Here is a 21,365-nt window from a genome sequence, read left to right as displayed (position 1 = left end):
AGAGTGATTGCCCATTGGAATGTGCTGCCCAGGGAGGTGGTGAAGTCACCATCATTTGAGGTGTTTAAGAAGGAGACTTGATAGGGTGCTTGGTGCCATGGTTTAGTTGATTAGGTGGTGTTGGATGATAGGTTGGACTTGATGATCTCAAAGGTCTATTCTACTCTACTCTACTCTATTCTACTCTACTCTAGCTCTGAAGTGCTTTGCTGATGGTTTGGGGGGTTTTGTATGTTAAATGACTGTCATTTCCAGCACACAAAATAGGAGGCCTGTGCAATGTGCAGCATTCATTGTTTATTCAATAAATATTTACCTCAATTGTTGCCCAGCAAGGCAAACAGTGCAGAAATTGTCACTTGAGAGATACAAAAACTTTATCCTTCCCCCTGCCCCCTCCCCCATGTAAAGTCAGTTGCTACTAATATTGCCACAACTATTTCTAAGAGGTTTTGCTGCTTCAAAAATCGCTGCTACCCTTATAAAAAATAGAGGGAAATATAGAAATATTTGGGGGTTCAACAGGTCTAACTTTAAAATGCAAATGGGGAGATGCCACATCTGTCTTCAAGGACTTATTAAAAATAAAGACATTAACACTAGGGGAGAGACATTTGTGGGGTGGTTGTTTTTTTTTTTGCACTGAGGATTTCATCATAGCTCTTTAAATACATCTTTCTTGGTCCTGGGTAGAGACATTTAGAAGGAAACAACTTGCATCTCACGTTTATCCTGAGGTCAGCTGTGTAAAAAAGCAAAGCCAATCTGAGAAGGATACTTGCAGGCTTCTCTCTTCTTGTTGTTGTTGTTGGAAGTGTGAGGTTATTTTTAAACAAGCCAATAAAACTCCTTGGGGAGGGGGGGGAAAGAGGGAAACAAGAAAGCAAGATAGAAACAATCCCCTCACCAATGTTTTGAGAAGTAATTCAGTGTCATCTGGGGGGGCAATTTCCTTCCAAATACACAAAGGCATCCAAATGCTGGTATCACCCAATTCAAGTTTCAGAGTGCACCTGCCAACTTGGAAACTGGAAAAGCAAACTTAGCCATCCCTGTGGAGAGTCCCCACCCCTCCCCTCCCCCCGCCCCGAGCTTCTCATCTCAAGATCCCGACCCGTAACGCAGCTCCCGCGAGGAGAACTCCACTGCATCCGCCCAGGCTTCGGCGCTGCCTGCACAGGTGAGGACGTGTGGTCTGAGGTCTCCAGCAAGGAGGTACAGTTCTGACCTTGTCAAAGCTCCACTTTGAACACAGCAGTTATTTGCAATAGCACCAACAAGCCCTCAGACAGCAGCATCAGGCGAGGCCGGACGCTGTAAACAGGTTGGTTTCTTCCCGGATCAGCACAATTGGTACAAGGCACTGCTTGGCGTAGGAAGTCATAAGTAAGAGCAAACCCAGACAACTTCCAGCTTTTGGTGACGTTGGAGTTTGCAGCTTCTGTCACATTCCAACTCCTTACACACCACAGTAAGGGATGAAACAAGATGGTCTAAAGGATTGTAACCAACAGCCCTTCTCGCAGCCTTCCTCCCCACATCTGCGAACCCCGCGTAACAGCATCCCGAGGTGAAGCGTTCGGAAGTAGGGGTTGTTAAGTTAACAAAGGTACAGCTGAGTTCTCCAGTCTTCCACAACAGTCTAACCTAGACACAACTCAAGTACAAGAGGTTGGAAAACATTCTGGTAGCATCTGCAACAGCCTATCCCTGCAGAGCGATAGACTAGCAGGGGGGAAACAAACCCGACCAGCTATTGTCTAGAGCACTGAGAGCTTGAGGCACATGGCAGCCAAAGGTATTCAGGCAGATTTTTATGGCTAGGAACAGGATTTTTCTGAGGATCCTCGCTACAGACCTCCCCAAAAGCAGCTCCACATGGTTCAAAATGCAAACTGCCCTGCGTTGGGAAAAAACCCAAACCAACCCCAAAGCTTTGGTCCTCAATCGCTGCTGTCTTCATCGTCGTCCTCATCGGATACATCGTTCAGAGAGGACTTAGGCGAGTGGCTGTAGGAGTCTGCCCTGGAGGCCTGGCAAGCAGCCACCTCCCCGGCGGCCAGCAGCTGGTAGCAGAAGTCGCAGATGCGCACGGGCTTGGAGGACTGGCTGGGCAGCAGGAACCTCTTCTCGGAGCAGGGCCCGCAGACCACGAAGCCGCACTTGCGGCAGTGGTGCCGGCGGTTCACCGGCGTGAACTTCGCCTTCTGGCAGCGCATGCAGACGGCGGCCTCCGAGTCCGGCACCCAGACGGCGGCGTGCTCGCTGCTGGGGCTCTTCCCGCTCTTGGAGAGCAGGTCGGAGACGCACTTGTTGATGTGGTTCATCCACTCCGACTTCTCGGTGGCGGTGGCGGCGTAAACGGCGAAGGACTTGGTGGGCGTCTTGATGAGCCAGCCGTTCCGCAAGTCCCCCTCATCCTGGATGGAGTCGATGGTGACGTTTTCCAGGGGGATGATGTGCTGCTTGTTGTACTTCTTCTTCTGGATGACGATGTTACCGTAGACGAGGATGTCGTTGAAGAGGAAGAACTGCCTGGCTTTGGGCTTTTTCCTGCACAGCTTTGTCAGCACTCCCTCCCCGATCAGGACGCGCCCGGGAATGGTCAGGGGCTGGCCGGCGGCGCCGAAGCAGTTCTCCACGATGCTGATCCTTCTGGTGTTTGCCTCGCTGTTCGCCAGGCGATCCACCATCTTTCACAAGGGTCCTGAAAGCACAGCAGAGAGTTTGTTGTCAGAACGAGGCTGATTCAGCAGCAGCCTTCCCCTGAGGAAGGCGGCGACCCCATGGCTCTTTAAATACCCAACAGAACCTGCTGCCTCTGGTGGGTTGAAAATCTCCTTCCCCCCCAACATTAAATTGCCAGCCCAGCTCAGTTGGAAGCAAGTGAAGTTGTATTTACAAGCAACACTACAATCTGCAACAAAATGTGATGAATATGTACAAAATGTACACTACTTACAGGTATTTACAATTGACAAACAACACAAGAACCCCCCTGGACAAGCCAGGGGATCTAGCAGCAGCTTCCCCCCTCCCTGCTCCCTATCCTCTTGTACACCATAGAGGAGAGAAAGAGCACAGAGTTGTTTTGTTAGCGTAGTTGGTTGAAATTTCCACCCCAACATTAACTTTGCCAGCCCAGCCCAGCTGGAAGCAAATGGAAGCTGTATTTACAGGCAAAACTACACTCTGCAATGGAATGCAAGGAATATGTACAGAATCCACAGTATCTACAGACATTTACAATCAACAAACAGCACAAGGACTCCCCTGGACAAAGTACCAGGGGAAGCTACTAGCTTCTCCTTTTTCTGCCCCCACCCCCCTGGTCAAAAGGGAGAAGAGAAAGGAGCAGAGAAAGCTGCTGTTAGACTTAACCAAAACAATGCAGCCGAGGTCAAGCAGAAGCAAGTTAGCATCTCCCCAGAGCGACGAAGTGAGGAGGGGAGAGGAGAGGTTCAGAGAGGAGAGGAGAGGTTCGGAGAGGAGAGGTTCGGAGAGGAGAGGTTCAGAGAGGAGAGGTTCAGAGAGGAGAGGTTCAGAGAGGAGAGGTTCAGAGAGGAGAGGTTCAGAGAGGAGAGGTTCAGAGAGGAGAGGTTCAGAGAGGAGAGGTTCAGAGAGGAGAGGTTCAGAGAGGAGAGGTTCAGAGAGGAGAGGTTCAGAGCAGTTTGTTCAATGGGATTGTTTAGAGCTTATCATTCTCTGCCTTTTGACACCCAGTGGTGATTTTATGATGATGATTTGGTGATATATGGTGATTTTGGAATATGATATTATTCTACTCCTTTCTGCTCAAGATCTGTGGAGAATTTTCTAGGCACAGCCTGAAACTACCACACCGGCTCGGAGGCACCGACTGGGGCTAGATTTAACTCAGTATTAACAGCCAGGAATTTTTAGCAACAGATTAGGCTTTTTGTTCCAAAGGCAGAACTGTTCCAGCCAGCTGACAGCTATCTTGGTCACACAGACAGCACCTACAGCACCGCTCCTCAGAGCCGCTGGCAACGGGCCGGCCAGCTTCCTCCCCAGCAAGGTGACGGCATCCTCAGAGCCCAGATTTCTCCCTACATCCTCCTCCACCTGCACTCTGGATGGCAAAGGAAAGCACCACCCAGCATGCCAAATTCTGGTACTGACAGAAACAGTGACTTATCTGAGCAGCCTGCAGAGCCACGGCAGTGTTAGCACAGCAAACAGAAACGAGAGAGTCGCTCTTCACGTAGGAAGCCACCACCATACCCAAGCTTAGCATTGTTCTTTTCCCACTACACAGACCTTCAGTCAGGGGCCAAACCCAGGAGTCTACCTACTCAAAGCATTGTGTACAGGCCACTGCTGGCATCCCTTGTCACCTGCTTTCATGGCAGACTCCTGAGCCAGGGCCAGGCAGCCAGGGGTCTGCTCACCGATGCCTTTTTTCTGCAGCGGCCCCACAGTCCCTCCCTCCTCACCTACTGGAACTACATCTGCGCAGGTGATGTGATCAGAGGGCTGCAGGCTCAGCTCAGAGGAGGAGCTACACAGCCTGCAACCGAGAAAGGCCAAGTGCTTTGCACTGCTGACTTTGGGCAAGTTAAGGCAGGAAGGCTTGGTGTTTCAGGAAGTGCTGAGGGACTGAAGAATAGATGTGTTCCAGTTACAGATTGAAACCACTCCTCACCCTTCCCCTGGCACAGGTAAGATTCCTAAGGTACCCAGCAGGGAGCTGAAAATAAGGAGTTGTCACTACAGTGATTCATTCTCAGCAAACCACTCTTTAACCTTTTACCCTAGAAGTGGAGTCACTGTCCCTGGAGGTGTTCAAGAGGGGATTGGATGTGGCACTTGGTGCCGTGGTTTAGTCATGAGGTCTGTGGTGACAGGTTGGACTTGATGATCTTTGAGGTCTCTTCCAACCTTGGTGATTCTGTGATTCTGATTCTGTGCCTGGGCAGAAGTCAGACCAGTCTGACCCAGATCTGCTCCCCTCAAGCTTCTCCCATGTACAGCCACGAATTGAAGGGACAGCGCTGACAGAGGCAAGGACTAAGGACAGGCTTGTCTCTCAGCAAGAAGACAGCTCTCCTCTGCCTTCCTTTCCAGCTGATGCTCACACACTGCAGTACAACTACTGCTCTGAACAGGCCCAAAGGCCAGCAGAGTAGCAAATACTCCAGTGCTTACTACCTGTACTTCCCAACACCATCCCAGTTTGAGAAGTCCTCTCTGTTAACCTCTCTCTTCTTCTCGATCTATACCACCTGCCATCAATGCAGCATCAACCCATAACAGAGATGAAACTGGGTTGAAACAGGGCTCAGGCTTGGTGCTCCTCAGATTCTCTCACTCTGGCATAACCTGGATCCAGTCAACCAACAGCTCAGATAAACCCTTACGAGATGAAACTACTTGACACAAACTTAGTGCCAGAGAAACCTCTCATTAGGGCCTCCTCTACATAAGTATGTTCCCTGTGATTACATCAATCCACATGCCCAGTGTTAAGGGTGATTAAACTCCTGAAGCAGCAGCATGGTATTTATTTAATGAGTTCCCCACTACAATAGTTTGAAAGATATACCTAAAGTGACCTTTTTTCTTTAAGCTCTGCACACAACATCATCTTATATCCATGTCTCACACTGTGAAGACACAATCACAGAACATGAGAGGTTGGAAGGGATCTCTAGAGATCATCCAGGCCAAACCCCCCGCCAGAGCAGCATCACCCAGGGCAATCTGCACAGCAATGCATCCAGGTGGGGTTGGAAAGGCTCCAGAGAAGGAGACTCCACAACCTCTCTGGGCAGCCTGCTCCAGGGCTCTGCCACCCTTACTGCAAAGAAGTTTCTCCTCATGTTGAGCTGAAACCTTCTCTGTTCAAGTTTGTATCCATTGGTCCTTGGCTTATTCCTGTGCACCATCCTAAAGAGCTTGGCCCCCTCCACTTGACACCCACCCCTCACATATTGATAGACATTGATCAGATCCCTCTCAGCCTTCTCTTCTCCAGACTAAACAGCCCCAGGGCTCTCAGTCTCTCTTCACAGGGGAGATGCTCAAGTCCCCCTACTGATCCTCATGGCTCTCCCTTGGACTCTCTCCAGCAGGTCTCTGTCTCTCCTGAACTGGGGGGCCCAGAACTGGACACAGGATTGCAGCTGTGGTCTCAGCAGGGGCAGAGTAGAGGGGGAGCAGAACCTCCCTAGCTCTGCCCAGCAGAATCTATTAAAGGCATTACTCAGCATTACTTTGGTATTTTCTTTATGTGCCTCACAGGTTCTAATTTCCTGTTCTCTAGAACAACCTAAGAGAAAGCAGCTCTATCTCTGGTATTAACCAGAGTCATGCTTAGCCATCAGATCTGAAATTATTTTGGCCTACAGAAGGTCAGACAAAACACCAACTGCTTCATGACATAGTTTCATAGTTTCATTCAGGGTTGGAAGGGACCACAAGGATCATCTAGTTCCAACCCCCCTGCCATGGGCAGGGACACCCCACACTATATCAGGCTGGACAGAGCCTCATCCAGCCTGCTCTTAAACACCCCCAGGGACGGGGCCTCGACCACCTCCCTGGACAACCCATTCCAGGGTTTCACCACTCTCATGGTGAAGAACCTCCTCCTCACATCCAGCCTGAATCTCCCCACCTCCAGCTTCACTCCATTCCCCCTAGTCCTATCACTACCTGATATCCTGAGAAGTCCTTCCCCTGCCTTCCTGTAGGCCCCCTTCAGATACTGGAAGGCGACAATTAGGTCACCTCGGAGCCTTCTCTTCTGCAGACTGAACAGCCCCAACTCCTTCAGTCTGTCCTCACAGGAGAGGTGCTCCAGCCCTCTGATCATCCTCGTGGCCCTTCTCTGGACACGTTCCAGCACCTCCACATCCCTCTTGTAATAGGGGCTCCAGAACTGGACACAGTACTCCAGGTGGGGTCTCACCAGGGCTGAGTAGAGGGGGAGGATCACCTCCCTCGACCTGCTAGCCACACTTCTCCTGATGCAGCCCAGGATCTGATTGGCTTTGCGGGCTGCAAGTGCACACTGAGAGCTCATGTTGAGCTTTTTGTCCACCAGCACCCCCAAGTCTCTCTCCTCAGGGCTATCCTCCAGCCAGTCACTGCCCAGCCTGTATTTGTGCCTGGGATTGCCTCGACCCAGATGCAGGACCCTGCACTTGCTCTTACTGAACTTCATGAGGTTGGCCTGTGCCCACCTCTCCAGCCTGTCCAGGTCCCTCTGGATGGCCTCCCTTCCCTCCAGCGTGTCTGCTGCACCACACAGCTTGGTGTCATCAGCAAACTTGCTGAGGGTGCACTCAATGCCACTGTCCATGTCCCCCACAAAGATGTTGAATAAGATAGGTCCCAGGACTGATCCCTGAGGGACTCCACTTGTCACTGGCCTCCACTGGGACATGGAGCCATTGACAGCCACTCTTTGGGTGCGGCCATCAAGCCAGTTCCTTATCCATCTAGTGGTCACCCATCACACCCATGTGTCACCAGTTTGGAGACCAGGATGTGGTGCGGGACAGTGTCGAAGGCTTTGCTCAGGCCCAGGTAAACGACATCAGTTGCTCGCCCCTCATCTATTAATTTTGTCACCTGCTCATAGAAGGCCACCAGGTTGGTCAGGCAGGATTTGCCCTTGGCAAAGCCATGCTGACTGTTCCCAATCACCTCTTCACTATTCTTTTGAGCGAGTAGTGACTCCAGGAGGATCTGTTCCATGATCTTTCCAGGCACAGAGGTGAGACTGACTGGCCTGTAGTTCCCTGGTTCCTCCTTCTTGCCCTTTTTGAAGATGGGGGCAATGTTTCCCCTTTTCCAGTCTGTGGGGACTTCACCAGACTGCCAGGACTTTTGAAATATAATAGAGAGGGGTTTAGCAACCTCCTCTGCCAGTTCTCTCAGCACCCGTGGGTGTAACCCGTCGGGTCCCATGGACTTGAACACTTTCAGGTTCTTCAGATGATCACGAACCTGATCTGCACTTACAATGGGCAGTTCTTCCTCCCTGTCCCTGGCTTTGACTTCCATAACAAGACATGACAAGAGATGTAATTGCACAAGCAATCCACCTATGCTATTTCCACCAGGTGCCCCAGCAAAACAGCTGCCCTCCTTCATTGCCCTGCTCAGTGGACCCCCATTTGCTGAGTCAGGATTTTCTGCATAGTAAGCTTTATTTGCTGCCAAACACACACTTTCTGTTCTTCAGTCAGAACAAGCAGCACTAGCTTCTTTATTAAGCTTTCTGAGGACTGAAATGCTCAGCACATATCTCCAGAGAGAAGACTGCCAGTCTGAGAGGAAGGGAAGCAAACCCCCAACAAAAACCCTCCTGCAGTGTCCACCTCCCTCACCAGCCCTGCTTTTCTGAACCACTAACCTTTGACAAGGTCCTCAGAGCTTTGTCTCTCACTCCCTTGAAGATGCCCACGCTACTAAATCCCTCCATCCTTCTGCAACATCACATTTAGTTGACATGGTTCTGGTTTGTTTCCTTCTGTGGCAGTACCAACTCCTGTCATCCTTCCCCTCCCTGCCCCCCTGTGCCATTATGGAAACACTCAGTGAGTCAGAGCAGGGCAGATCGAGCTGAGAACCAGAGCTGAGGTTGGCAGGATAGTCCCAGGGCAGGGAGACAGTGGAGGAAAGGGAAGGTGAAGGGAGGTGCTCTGCACAGAAAGTGCTTGGCTTAACCTGAGCAGTAAATAAAAGTATCACAGTTGTGGTTTTTCCTGTCAGGAAACAGCAGAGCATTAATCAGTAAGAGGAAGTTTTTTAACACTGTAACTCTACAGGCACATCCAAAATACACCTTGCAAGAGACACCTTATCTCCTTCAAGCATTCCAAGCACCAACACTACCACATATTCATGGAGACACCAGTACCCACCCTCTGCGTGTTCCACCCAGCATTAAGGTCTAAGCAATGAGCCCCTGTGGCCAAGGTGGCCAATGGCATCCTGGGCTGCATTAGAAGGGCTGTGGTGAGTAGGTCCAGAGAGGCTTTCCTCCCCTTCTACTCTGCCCTGGTGTGGCCACATCTGGAACATTGTGTCCAGTTCTGGGCCCCTCAGTACAAGAAGGAACTCAGGAGCTGCTTCAAACATTCCAGCACAGAGCCACAAAGCTGCTGCAGGCAGTGGAACGTCTCCCTGTGAGGACAGGCTGAGGGAGCTGGGGCTTGGAGCAGAGGAGCCTGAGGGTGACCTCATGGCTGGGGATAAAGATGTGCAGGGCAGTAGGGGGGGATGGAGCCAGGCTCTGCTCAGGGATGTCCAAGGACAGGACAAGGGGCACTGGGGGCAAGCTGGAGCAGAGGAGGTGCCATGGGAACAGAAGGGAAAACTTTTTCCCTGTGAAGGTGACAGAGCCTTGGAGCAGGTTGCCCAGAGAGGCTGTGGAGTCTCCTGCTCTGGAGACATTCCAAACCCATCTGGATGTGTTCCTGTGTGACCTGCCCTGGGTGAGCCTGGGTGATAGCAGGGGGGTTGGACTGCATGATCTTTAGAGATCTCTTCCAACCCCTAACATTCTGTGATGCAGCCCCTTTTTGGGTCAACATGCACTGTGAACTCCCTATTACCGTGTGGCAGAGAGGCACAACACTGGCACTTGGGAGAGGGTTCCTCAGGTAAGGGATTGGCTTCACTTCTGCTGTAGCCTCATCTAACAGAGGTGCCATGCTGCAGAAATGCTGCTGACCAAGGAGAAATTATTAACAAGGGAATGCAAGGGATAAACTCCAGACTTTGGGATGCGTGTCTGCTGCAGCCATGGCCTCAAAAAATCAAATTCAAGTGCCTGACCAGCAAAGGTCAGGATCTGGATCAAGGATTAATTGGCATTAACTTGTCAAAGAACCATTCCCATCTAACATGCTAGCACCAAGCAGTCTTTGTAAGTCTCAAAGCTGAACCAACAGCCACTACAGACTTGTAAAACAAGGAGTCAACCACTGGGTCAGTCTGAAGCTGTTTAGCAACCCCATGCTCCCTAGGAAGTGGGGAAGGAAATCAGTCAGCAGAGTCCAAAGGGACCAGAGTGGGAACAGAGACTTTCCTCCAGGTACAAATCAGTAAGGACCACTTCTACACTTACACTTTGCTACCAAGTACCTGCAAACTACAGGAAGTGAAATGCTTTTGCTAGCCCACAAGGGGGAATCCCCCAAACTCTGCCCCTCCCCCAGTCAGGCTGATGAGTCTCAGTAAACGAAGCTTTTGGTGTGAAGTTACAGCGACCTGTAGGAAGCACTCCCAGGCTCCACAGCTCCAGCTCTGCTTCCTGCACTCCCTGCCAACAAACAGACAAGCCCAGCTCAAGGTCACCATGGAAGCTTTCAAAATACAAGGCCCTGGGAGGAGGGGAGAACAGGGAGGAAAAGACACGGGTTTAATTAGCTGTTCTCTGGGATGACCTAGGAGAAAAGCGCTGTAACCAGGGCTGTTCAATCATAACCATGGCTTGGAACCCAGGCAATGACTGCAGAACTGGTGCTGGAGACTCTGCTGCTGGGAAAATAATCACTCAGTGGACTTAATGCAAGAATGCAGGGCGAGTTAAGAAGGACTAGGTAAGAGAAGATAATCACAGCTCCTCTGGACTGAAACTCTCAGCCATGATGCTCACAAATTCTCACCCACCAGCCCCACGAACACTCCAGGCTACAAACAGACTGGCTGGAAACTGCCCAGCAGAAAAGGACCTGGAGGGGTTGGTTGACAGCAGCTGAACATGGGCCAGGTGGCCAAGAAGGCCACCAGCACCCTGGCCTGGATTAGCAATACTATGGCCAGCAGGAGCAGGGCAGGGGCTGCCCCCCTGTACTGGGCACTGGTGAGGCCACACCTTGAGTCTTGGGTTCAGTTTTGGGTCCCTCACTCCAAGACAGACATAGAAGGGCTGGAGTGGGTCCAGAGAGGGGTGAGGAATCTGGGGAAAGGTCTGGAGAGGAGCAGCTCAGGGAACTGGGGTTGTTCAGCTTGGAGAAAAGGAGGCTGAATGGAGACCTCATTGGTCTCCACAACTCCCTGACAGGAGGCTGGAGCCAGGTGGGGGTTCAGTATATTCAGTATCACCAAGGTTGGAAGAGACCTCAAAGATCATGGAGTCCAACCTGTCACCACAGACCTCATGACTAGAGTAGGGAGGACACTACTGCCCACTGCAGGCTTGAACTCAGGTTGGTCTCTTCTCCCTGGTGACAGGTGACAAGACAAGAGGAAGTGGCCTGGAATTGTGCCAGGGGATGTTTAGGTTGGACAGGAGAAGAAACTTCTTCACTGCAAAGACTCTCAAAGACTGGAAGAGGCTGCCCAGGAAGGTGGTGGAATCCTCATCCCTGGAGATGGGTAAGAGGCAGAGATGTGGTGCTGAGGGCCAGGGTTTAGCACCAGCCTTGGCAGAGTCAGAGAATGGTTGCTGATTTTGCAGCTCTTTTTCCAACCCAAAGGATTCTATGATTGAGGCACTAAAAGCCACTAACTGCTGAGGAATTGTTCCACCTTTCCAGGGCATGAACTGCATTTTTCCCCCACACTAACAGATGAAAGTTTTTCAAATAAGCCCTCAGGTGGTTTCCTCCTAAGCTTTTAAAGAACTAAAAGCTCCACCTGTAATCCTAAGCATGCCAAGGTTCAGTCACCTTCACCAACCTTTGCTGAGAAAGGAGCAAGAGCTCAGAAATGGCTACTGAGGAACTACCTGGGGGGTATCAGGATGAGAAATACTAATGGAATGTGGGGAAAAAGAGAGCAGAGAGACAAAAAATAGAAGCCATCCCTAAGTCACAAGAGGTAAAGACAAGAGGTTCACTTCTTCTCATGGACACACAGACCAAGGAGACATTTCTGCCACTTTGCTCTGCTGAGACCTCACCTGCAGTGCTGTGTACAGGTCTGGAGCCCTCAGTATAGGAAGGACATGGAGCTGATGGAGAGGGTCCAGAGGAGGGCCATGGAAATGATCAGGGGGTTGGAGCATTTCTGCTATGAGGACAGGCTGAGGGAGCTGGGGGTGTTCAGCCTGGAGAAGAGAAGGCTCTGGGGAGACCTAATAGCAGCCCTGCCAGTACCTGAAGGAGGCTACAAGAAGGCTGCAGAGAGACTGTTTGCAAAGGCCTGCAGGGACAGGACCAGGGACAATGGCTTCAAACTAGGGAAGAGCACATTTAGATAGGATATCAGAAGCAAGTTCCTCACCATGAGGGTGCTGGAACACTGGAACAGGTTGCCCAGGGAGGTGGTTGAGGCTCCATCCCTGGAGGTGTTCCAGGTGAGGCTCCACAAGGCCCTGGGCAGCCTGATCTAGTTGGGGATGTCCCTGCTGAGTGTGGGGAGGTTGGACTGGATGAGCTTTGGAGGTCTCTTCTGGCCTGGACCATTCTATGTTACATTAACTGTCTGGAAACAGAAAGCAACTTTTAACCCCAAGATGTCCAGGCCTAAACCTATGCAAGGTTATCCATGCCCAGGCTTTCAAATGACTCTGCCTGTGTCTGAGGACCATCAGAGCCCCCCTCCATCTCCAGACTGCAGTGCAACAGTACCACCTGCCAGCCAAAGCATCACACACATCACATTAGGAGAAAAACTGCCTACCCAGAGCTGCCCCAGCAGCAGAGTTCAGCAGCAGCCTTTCCAAACAGACCTCAGCTCTCAAAATGCTGCACTGCCTTCTGTTTGTCCTCCTTCTCATACACATGCTCCCAGAATCACAGAATTCACCAAAAAAGGCCTCTGAGATCATCAAATCCAACCTACCACCCAACACCATCTAACCAACTAAACCAGGGCACCCAGTGCCTCATCCAGGCTCTTCTTAAACACTTCCAGGGACTCCACCACCTCCCTGGGCTGCCCATTCCCATGGCAAATCTTTCTGGGAGGAATTTCATAGTATCAGTCAGGGTGGGAAGGGACCAAAGGGATCATCTAGTTCCAACCCCCCTGCCATGGGCAGGGACACCCCACACTAGATCAGCCTGGCCAGAGCCTCAGCCAGCCTGGCCTTAAACACCTCCAGGGACAGAGCCCCAACCACCTCCCTGGACAACCCATTCCAGGGCTTCACCACTCTCATGGGGAAGAACTTCCTCCTCACCTCCAGCCTCAATCTCCCCACCTCCACCTTCATTCCATTCCCCCTAGTCCTATCACTCCCTGAGATCCTGAGCAGTCCCTCCCCAGCCTAACATCCACTTCAGTAAGAAGCTGCTGGGGCAAGGCTTTGATCTGCAGGGCACAATAAGCTATTCAGAGGTGACAAACTATGTCATGGCACAGGCAGCCCCAACTGCTCCTCCAGCAAGTCTTCAACACAAAGTAATTTCTAATTCTATTCAGGAGAAGCTTCTCCAGAACTAACAATTCTGTTAGCAAGCCAAGAAGTTCTTCTCACTCCCCTAGCTCCCTGCAGTGTTGCATCGATCCCCTCTTGGGTCAGAGCAGCCACCTCCAAAGTGCTCGAACACAGAGGCTGCCCAACCAGGCTGTGAGGAAGCAGAAGCCAAGCTGAGGTCACATCCTTACTGCACCTCTTAACATTCCAGGCTACCACAGCAGCAAAACAGTTCTGCTGGGGTTGCTGTGCAATGACAAGTCACTACCCACAGCATTGTCTCATTCTGCCACTGTATCCTGGGGACCAAACCAGCAATCTCCCACTGGTCTTCAGGAGGAGAATGTTTAGTTTACGTGCCAGCTCTGCTCTTGAGAGAGGCAGGACTGAACTGCACAAACCAGCTGTAAGACAGAAGGTGTCAGCAGCCCTAACACAGCTAAGCTGGCTTTTTCTCTCTTTAAAGCTGCCACCTGAGCTGTGAATACACACAGTAAAGGATGATTAACAGGAGCAGAGGAGGGTAGGGGTTGGAAGGGACCCATGGAGATTTTCGAGTCCACCGCCACTGCCAGAGCAGGAGCACAGAATCCAGCACAGGTCACACAGGAATGCATCCAGATGGGGCTTGAAAGTCTCCAGGGAATGAAACTCCACAACCTCTCTGGGCAGCCTGTTCCAGGGCTCTGTGACCCTCACAGTAAGAAGTTCTTCCTTATGTTGAGGTGGAACCTGCTGTGCTGGAGTTTCTATCCATTGCCTCTTGTCCTATCCCAGGGAGCAACTGAGCAGAGCCTGTCCCCTCCCTCCTGACCCCCAGCCCTCAGATATTGACAGACATTGATCAGATCCCTCTCAGCCTTCTCCTCTCCAGACTAAACAGCCCCAGGGCTCTCAGCCTCTTCTCATAAGGCAGTGCTGCAGTCCCTTCAGCATCCTTTCAGCCCTCCCTTGGACTCTCTCCAGCAGATCCCTGTTCCTCCTGAACTGGGGAGCCCAGAGCTGGATGCAATATTCAAAGTGAGGAGGTCTCCCCTGAGCCTCCTCTCCTCCAGGCTAAGCAACCCCAGCTCCCTCAGTCTCTCCTCACAGGGCTGTGCTCCAGACCCCTCCCCAGCCTCATTGCCCTTCTCTGGACACCTTCAACTGTCTCAATGTCCTTCTTAAACTGAGGAGCCCAGAACTGGACACAGGACTCAAGGTGAGGCCTAACCAGTGCTGAGCACAGGGCACAATGACTTCCCTGCTCCTGCTGGCCACACCAGCAACCAGCACCCCCAGGTCCCTCTCTGCCTGGCTGCTCTCAGCCACTCTGACCCCAGCCTGTAGCACTGCATGGGGTTGCTGTGGCCAATGTGCAGAACCTGGCACTTGGATGTGTTCAATCTCCTGCCCTTGGACTCTGCCCATCTGTCCAGCCTGTCAAGGTCCCTCTGCAGAGCCTCTCTACCCTCCAGCAGATCAACTCTTGCCCCCAGCTTGGTGTCACCTGCAAATTTACTGATGATGGACTCAATGCCCTCATCCAGATGATCAATAAAGATATTGAACAGGCTGGGGCCCAGCACTGATCCCTGGGGCACACCACTGGTGCCTGGCTGCCAGCTGGCTGTGGCACCATTCACCACCATTCTCTGGGCTCAGCCTCCAGCCAGTTCCTAACCCAGCTCAGAGTGCTGCTGTCCAAGCCAGGGGCTGACAGCTTGGCCAGGAGTTTGGTGTGGGGGACGGTGTCAAAGGCCTTGCTGAAGTCCAGGCAGACTACATCCACAGCCTGCCCCACATCCACCAGGCAGTCACCTGGGCATGGAAGCAGGCCAGCAGGGCAAGAGAGGGGATTCTGCCCCTTGACTCTGCTCTGCTGAGACCCTACCTCCAATCCTGCGTCCAGTTCTGGTGTCCCCAGCAGAAGGAGAACACAGAGCTGCTGTTGGAGTGAATCCAGAGGAGGCCACAAACTTGGTCCTTGGAGGCCACAAAGTTGATCCAAGGACTGGAACACCTCTACTGTAAGGATAGGCTAAGGGAGCTGGGGAAGTTCAGCCTAGAGAAAGGAAAACTTTGGGGGTCCTTTGAGCTGCCTTATAATACCTGAAGGGATCCTAGAGGAAGGCTACAAAGGGACTTTCCATTAGGGTGTCCAGAGACAGGACAAGGGGGAATGGTTTAAGGCTGAGGGAGAGCAGGGTGAGACTGGAGCTTAGGAAGAAGTTCTTCAGCAGGAGAGTGGCGAGACTCTGGAATAGGCTGCCCAGGGAGATTGTGGATGCCTCCTCCCTGGGGGGGTGCTCAAGGCCAGCTTGGATGAGGCCCTGAGCAGCCAAGTCTAGTTGAGAGGTGACCCTGCCTGTGGTGGGGAGGTTGGGGTAGGTGATCTCTGAGGTCCTTTCCAACCCAAGCCCTTCTATGATGATACTTAACACACTGCATTTCCATAGTTCAGGCACTCCAGGTGTCTCACAGCCGTGCTCTCAGGATGCATGCATCCCATCCATTCCTGTGTACACTCACAGCCAAGGTGACAGCTTTACAGAGGAAAGGGGGAGCTGGGGGAGGGCGGGGAAGTATATTTAAACTGCTGGAAAAAGGATCAAAGCTCAAAACTAACCATACAGAGGCCCATTCAGTCCTGAAGCAGCAGCAGCTCCTGAATTTTCCAGGTTCAAATTCAGCAGCACAGATCCACTAGAATCCAAAAAATGTCCCTGACCACATCTGCTCCCAGCATTCAAAGGATGAAACACGAGCTGGAGACTCTGGCAGTGGAGCAAACATGCAGAACAGCCAGGAGAAGGCTCAGAAACAGAGGAGCACTAAAGGAATAGAATTGAGAGGCAGAAATAGTAGATCTGAAAGCTTGCCACCCTAGGAGCTTTTAAACAGTCACCCAGTGGCACACAGAGCCCCTGTTCTCACATCTGCACATACAGACACCACCAGCAAGCACATGCAAACTCACTCCCTTCCCTTCTTGCCTAAGGGTGACTGATACATTGCATAATAAAAGGTTCTGGTTAGAGTCGGCGTGACTTCAGCTTCAACGGCACTTGAACTTTGGAGAGACTTAATGTCACTAAACCCCAAGTTTAAGCTTTTATCATGTCCCACTCCAGACCTCAAAGGCTCTGAGTAAGACAGGGATTTCAAAGAGGGCTGAATATTGGTTTATTGTGCTTAATGACACAGTTCAAACAGAGCAAAGGTACAGAAGATCAGTAAAACCTCTACAAGACAGAAAGAGCTAAACTGCCAACTTCAGAGAGACAAGGGCTGTCTGCAGACCAGGCATCTAAGGTGCATTAAATGAGTATCATAGTATCAGTCAGGGTTGGAAGGGACCACAAGGATCATCCAGTTCCAACCCCCCTGCCATGGGCAGGGAGTGAGTTAAGACAACTCAGCTTTTGGATCTACCTCCAGGTGAAAACACAGCCATGTAGCACACACTTAAGTAGTTCTATCAGTGACAGGTTTCAAATCATTATTAAGAGCTTCCATCATCACTTCAGACTCATTCAGCTTTCCTCTTGCACTTTGCCTGTGCAGGGAAGACACCCTGTACTCAGCACTGATGAGCCTGCACCTCAAACACTGGGCTCAGGTTTTGGGCCCCTCACTATAGGAAACCTTGAGGGGCTGGAGCATGGCCAGAGAGGGGCAACAAAGCTGGTGTAAGGGGTCCTACAGAACAAACCTTGTGAGGAGTGGCTGAGGGAACTGAGATTGTTTAGCTTGGAAAAGGGGAAGCCGAGGGGAGACCTCCCTGCTCTCTACAACTACCTGAAAGGAGGATGGATTTGTTCTCTTCTCCCTAGTATGAGGTGACAGAATGAGAGCAAATGGCCTGAAATTGTGCTGGGGGAGGTTTAGGTTGGAGATTGGGAAAAATTTCTTCGCTGCAGTGTGGTCAGGCACTGGAACAGGCTGCCCAGGGAGGTGGTGGAGTCACCATCCCTGGAGGTGCTCAAGAAAGTGTGCGGACATGGCACTTGGGGACGTGGCGTAATGGCTGTGGTGGCTGGAGGTTGACAGCCAGACTCGATGGCCTTAGAGGCCTCTCCCAACCAAAACAATTCTGTGGTTCTGTGAACTTCAATAAACACAACCAATGAAGTCAGCCAGACCCTTCCTGCATGTCTCTGATTTAAAGGTGTCCCTGAAATGCCACCAGCACTGCTAGCACTGCTTCTTGTGGGCAAGCTTTCGGCCGTGGAGGCACGGCAGCACCGCAGGGCTCTGACCTCTGCTAATGCCAGATGTACTGCTCTTAAGAGCAACACTTCACTTTCTGCAGCACTGCCAAGCCTAAATTTTACTGCAACCTGCTTAAGGAAACTCACCCCACCACCACCCAACACAAAAAAATATCCCAAACAGTGTGGAAAATTGCTGGACTGAAACACATGCACAGCACTTTGTGTAAGGGAACTCAGCATCAAGCTGAAACCTTGCTTTGGTCTCCCTAATTCCACCTCCCACACAGAGCAGGGTGACTCCACTGCTTGTCCTGAAGGCTTCACTGTGTCATCTTTGCTGGCTAAACTAAGCTTTCCATGCACTTAGATCTGATGAGCTGCAAGCAGAAGCCAAGAACAAGTTCAAGACCAAGTCAGCACTACTGGTCAAGGGCCATAGAGATGATCAAGACATGCAGTGAGAGGTATTCCATCAAACCTTTATTTCCATCATCCAAGAACATGGAATAAAATGTTGAGGAAAATGAAGTGCTCATTACCCACTAAGGCACTTAGGAATTCACTGATACTTCCTTCTGTATTTTACAGTTGCTTAACAACTGCAGGGGTGTTTTCACAGTCATTAGACTGTCCATTCTTTACCAGTGCCTTTTCAGCCAACACTGAAAAGTCAGTTTGACCATAAAATTAAAGGAAATGAGAAGAGATTTCACTCTCCCCCTCCCCCGCCAAAATATTATGTTGAGAGGAGGTTAAGACAAATGCTTTGTAAAGGTCTTTCTCACTGCTGGATGCTGACCTGACAGGGACAACTAAACTAAAGCCCTGTACTGTGCTGGAGTTAGCTGTCCTGGCTGCTATTGCAAACATCCCAGCTGTCACTGAGAAGAGAAACATCAGCCTCCTCACAAGCAGTTCTCACATAATTCTCTGCACAAAAGCATTCCCTCAACTGCTGTATTCCACAAGCTGTCTTGGTGTCACTACTGCAACCAGCTGGTAAGGATGCAGAGGGCAACCCAGATCACAGTATCATAGTATCAGTCAGGGTTGGAAGGGACCAAAGGGATCATCTAGTTCCAACCCCCCTGCCATGGGCAGGGACACCCCACACTAGATCAGCCTGGCCACAGCCTCAGCCAGCCTGGCCTTAAACACCTCCAGGGACAGGGCCTCAACCACCTCCCTGGACAACCCATTCCAGGGCTTCACCACTCTCATGGGGAAGAACTTCCTCCTCACCTCCAGCCTGAATCTCCCCACCTCCAGCTTCATTCCATTCCCCCTAGTCCTAGCACTCCCTGAGATCCTGAGCAGTCCCTCCCCAGCCTTCTTGGAGCCCCCTTCAGATACTGGAAGGCCACAATGAGGTCACCTCAGAGCCTTCTCTTCTGCAGACTGAACAGCCCCAACTCCTTCAGTCTGTCCTCACAGCAGAGGTGCTCCAGCCCTCTGCTCATCCTCCTGGCCCTTCTCTGGACACCTTTCAGCACCTCCAGATCCCTCTTGCAATAGGGGCTCCAGAGCTGGAGGCAGTACTCCAGGTGGGGTCTCCCCAGAGCTGAGCAGAGGGGGAGAATCACCTCCCTTGCCCTGCTGGCCACACTTCTCCTGATGCAGCCCAGGATCTGATTGGCTTTCTGGGCTGCAAGTGCACACTGAGAGCTCCTGGTGAGCTTCTCCTCCCCCAGCACCCCCAAGTCTCTCTCCCCAGGGCTGCTTTCCAGCCAGTCCCTGCCCAGCCTGGATTTGTGCCTGGGATTGCCTCCACCCAGCTGCAGGACCCTGCCCTTGGTCTTGTTGAACCTCCTGAGGTTGGCTTGTGCCCACCTCTCCAGATGATTCCTGAGAGAGATGTGTCAAGAGTGACAAAAAGCTACAGCATGATTCTGCAAAGTAAGAAGGGCCAAGAGATCAAAGAGATTTTTATCAGTGCAGAGATGACAGCAGGAAAGAAGGCAAGGGGATCCCTTTGAACTTTGCCAGAATCGCTTTCACTACGCAGCCCAGAAGGTAAACAGAGCCCTGGGCTGCAGCCAGAGGAGTGTGGGCAGCAGGGCAAGAGAGGGGATCCTGCCCCTTGACTCTCCTCTGCTGAGTCCTCACCTCCAATCCTGCCTCCAGTTCTGGTGTCCCCAGCAGGAGGAGGACACAGAGCTGCTGGAGTGAGTCCAGAGGCCAAAAGCTGATCCAAGGGCTGGAGCAGCTCTGCTGTGAAGATAGGCTGAAGGAGCTGGGGGTGTTCAGCCTGGGGAAGACTCTGGGGGTTCTTAAAGCTGCCTTCCATGCTGGGAGCAGCCTGCTGTAGTGTGAGGTGTTCCTGCCCATGGCAGGGGGGTTGGAACTGGCTGATCCTTGAGGTCCCTTCCAACCCTGACAATTCTAAGATTCTATAGGACTCCAAGGGGACCTTAGAGCTGCCTTCCAAGACCTCAAGGCAGCCCGCAGGAAGGCTGCAGAGGGACTTCTCATAAGGGTGTCTAGCAACAGGACAAGGGGAAATGGTTTGAAGAGGGAGGGTAGGTTTAGACTGGCTCTAAGGAAGAATTTCTTCAGTCCGAGGGTGGTGAGACTCTGGAATAGGCTTCCCAGGGAGACTGTGGCTGCCTTATCCTTATCCCTGCCCATGGTGGGGAGGTTAGAACAGATGATCTCTGAGGTCCCTTCTAACCTAAAGCATTCTATGGTTCTATTTAACAGCTGTAGCTTTCAGAAGGGTACCAGTAGTGGGAGTGGACCTTTAGCTGACTTTACAGACACACATTAAGGAAAAGAAAGAATTACCTTTTGCTTAAGGCAGCACAGGTGATGCATCTTTGCACCTTTCCCTCACACCTTTCTATATTACTGGTATTTAATGAAGCAAAAAACAAACACACACACACCACCGAGGCAGCAAGATAGAACTCCAGAACAGGGTGGTAGCAATACAAAGGCTGCTTTGAATTACACTGAGGAAGCAAAGATGGTTGTGACATTTTCATCTGAACACTACAGAGCAAACCCAGTGCAAGTATGAATCAACACCAGCCTGGCAGGCAAGCAGGGCAGATGATACTGTGGACATCTCCCAGGTCTCAATCCTGTGATTCCCAGCCTAATGTTTTCTGTGTTCCTGGGATGCTTCTTGTTTTCCCTTCCCTGCTGTCAAGTCCTGGCTCCCTGCATTGCACAGCCTGTGGGGCTGCACCCATGGGGAAACACAGATGAGCTCACTCACTCCCTTACTGGTCTATCCAGTACAAACCAGTAGTCTTAACCTTTCATTTGTCTCAACCTGTTGGTTAATGCTCTGGCATCAGCCTCAGGGCTGGCAGAAATATGTTAGCAGCAGCCCTATTACCTCATCATCTGCAGCCTGTCAATACCCTGGGCCTTGCCACTACTTCAGAAAGTTTTAGATTATTTCCAAACCCAGCATTCAGTCACAGATCACAGAATTGCTCAGGTTGGAAAAGACCTCTAAGATCAAGTCCAACCATCAACCCAACACCATGCCCAAATACAGTGGGAATGCAAATCCATGCATTTGGCTGGTCAGAAGCATTCATAAACATAGAATAGACCAGACCAGGTTGGAAGAGACCTTCAAGATCATCGTGTCCAACCGATCAGCCAACACCACCTAATCAACTAACCCATGGCACCAAGCACCCTATCAAGTCTCCTCCTGAACACCTCCAGTAATAGCGACTCCACCACCTCCCTGGGCAGCCCATTCCAATGGCCAATCACTCTCTCTGTATAGAACTTCCTCCTAACCTCCAGCCTAAACCTCCCCTGGTGCAGCCTGAGACTGTGTCCTCTTGTTCTGGTGCTGGCTG

The 21,365-nt window shown here is 51.4% G+C and overlaps 1 protein-coding gene across 4 annotated transcripts in view; it reads right to left on the bottom strand.

Annotated features, from left to right (window-relative positions):
- Window positions 1-277: 277 nt before the first annotated feature.
- PLEKHF2 (pleckstrin homology and FYVE domain containing 2) overlaps window positions 278-21,365 on the bottom strand; it is a 53,963-nt gene continuing 32,875 nt past the window's right edge. For 3 of the 4 annotated variants that reach the window (XM_068164324.1, XM_068164323.1, XM_068164326.1), the window contains exon 2: window positions 278-2,707. In XM_068164324.1, the coding sequence (XP_068020425.1) occupies window positions 1,944-2,693 (750 nt within the window). In that variant the 5' untranslated portion in view covers window positions 2,694-2,707 and the 3' untranslated portion in view covers window positions 278-1,943. Of the gene's footprint in view, window positions 2,708-8,386; window positions 8,756-21,365 lie in introns of those variants that run through there. The other variant, XM_068164325.1, reaches the window with a different exon arrangement.

Source organism: Melanerpes formicivorus, unplaced genomic scaffold, assembly GCF_026170545.1.
Source record: "Melanerpes formicivorus ecotype bairdi unplaced genomic scaffold, bMelFor1.0.p_v2 SCAF_79, whole genome shotgun sequence".
Lineage (NCBI taxonomy): Eukaryota > Metazoa > Chordata > Aves > Piciformes > Picidae > Melanerpes > Melanerpes formicivorus.
The sequence above is the reverse complement of the archived record's forward strand: the minus strand, read 5'-3'. Positions and strand labels throughout refer to the sequence as shown.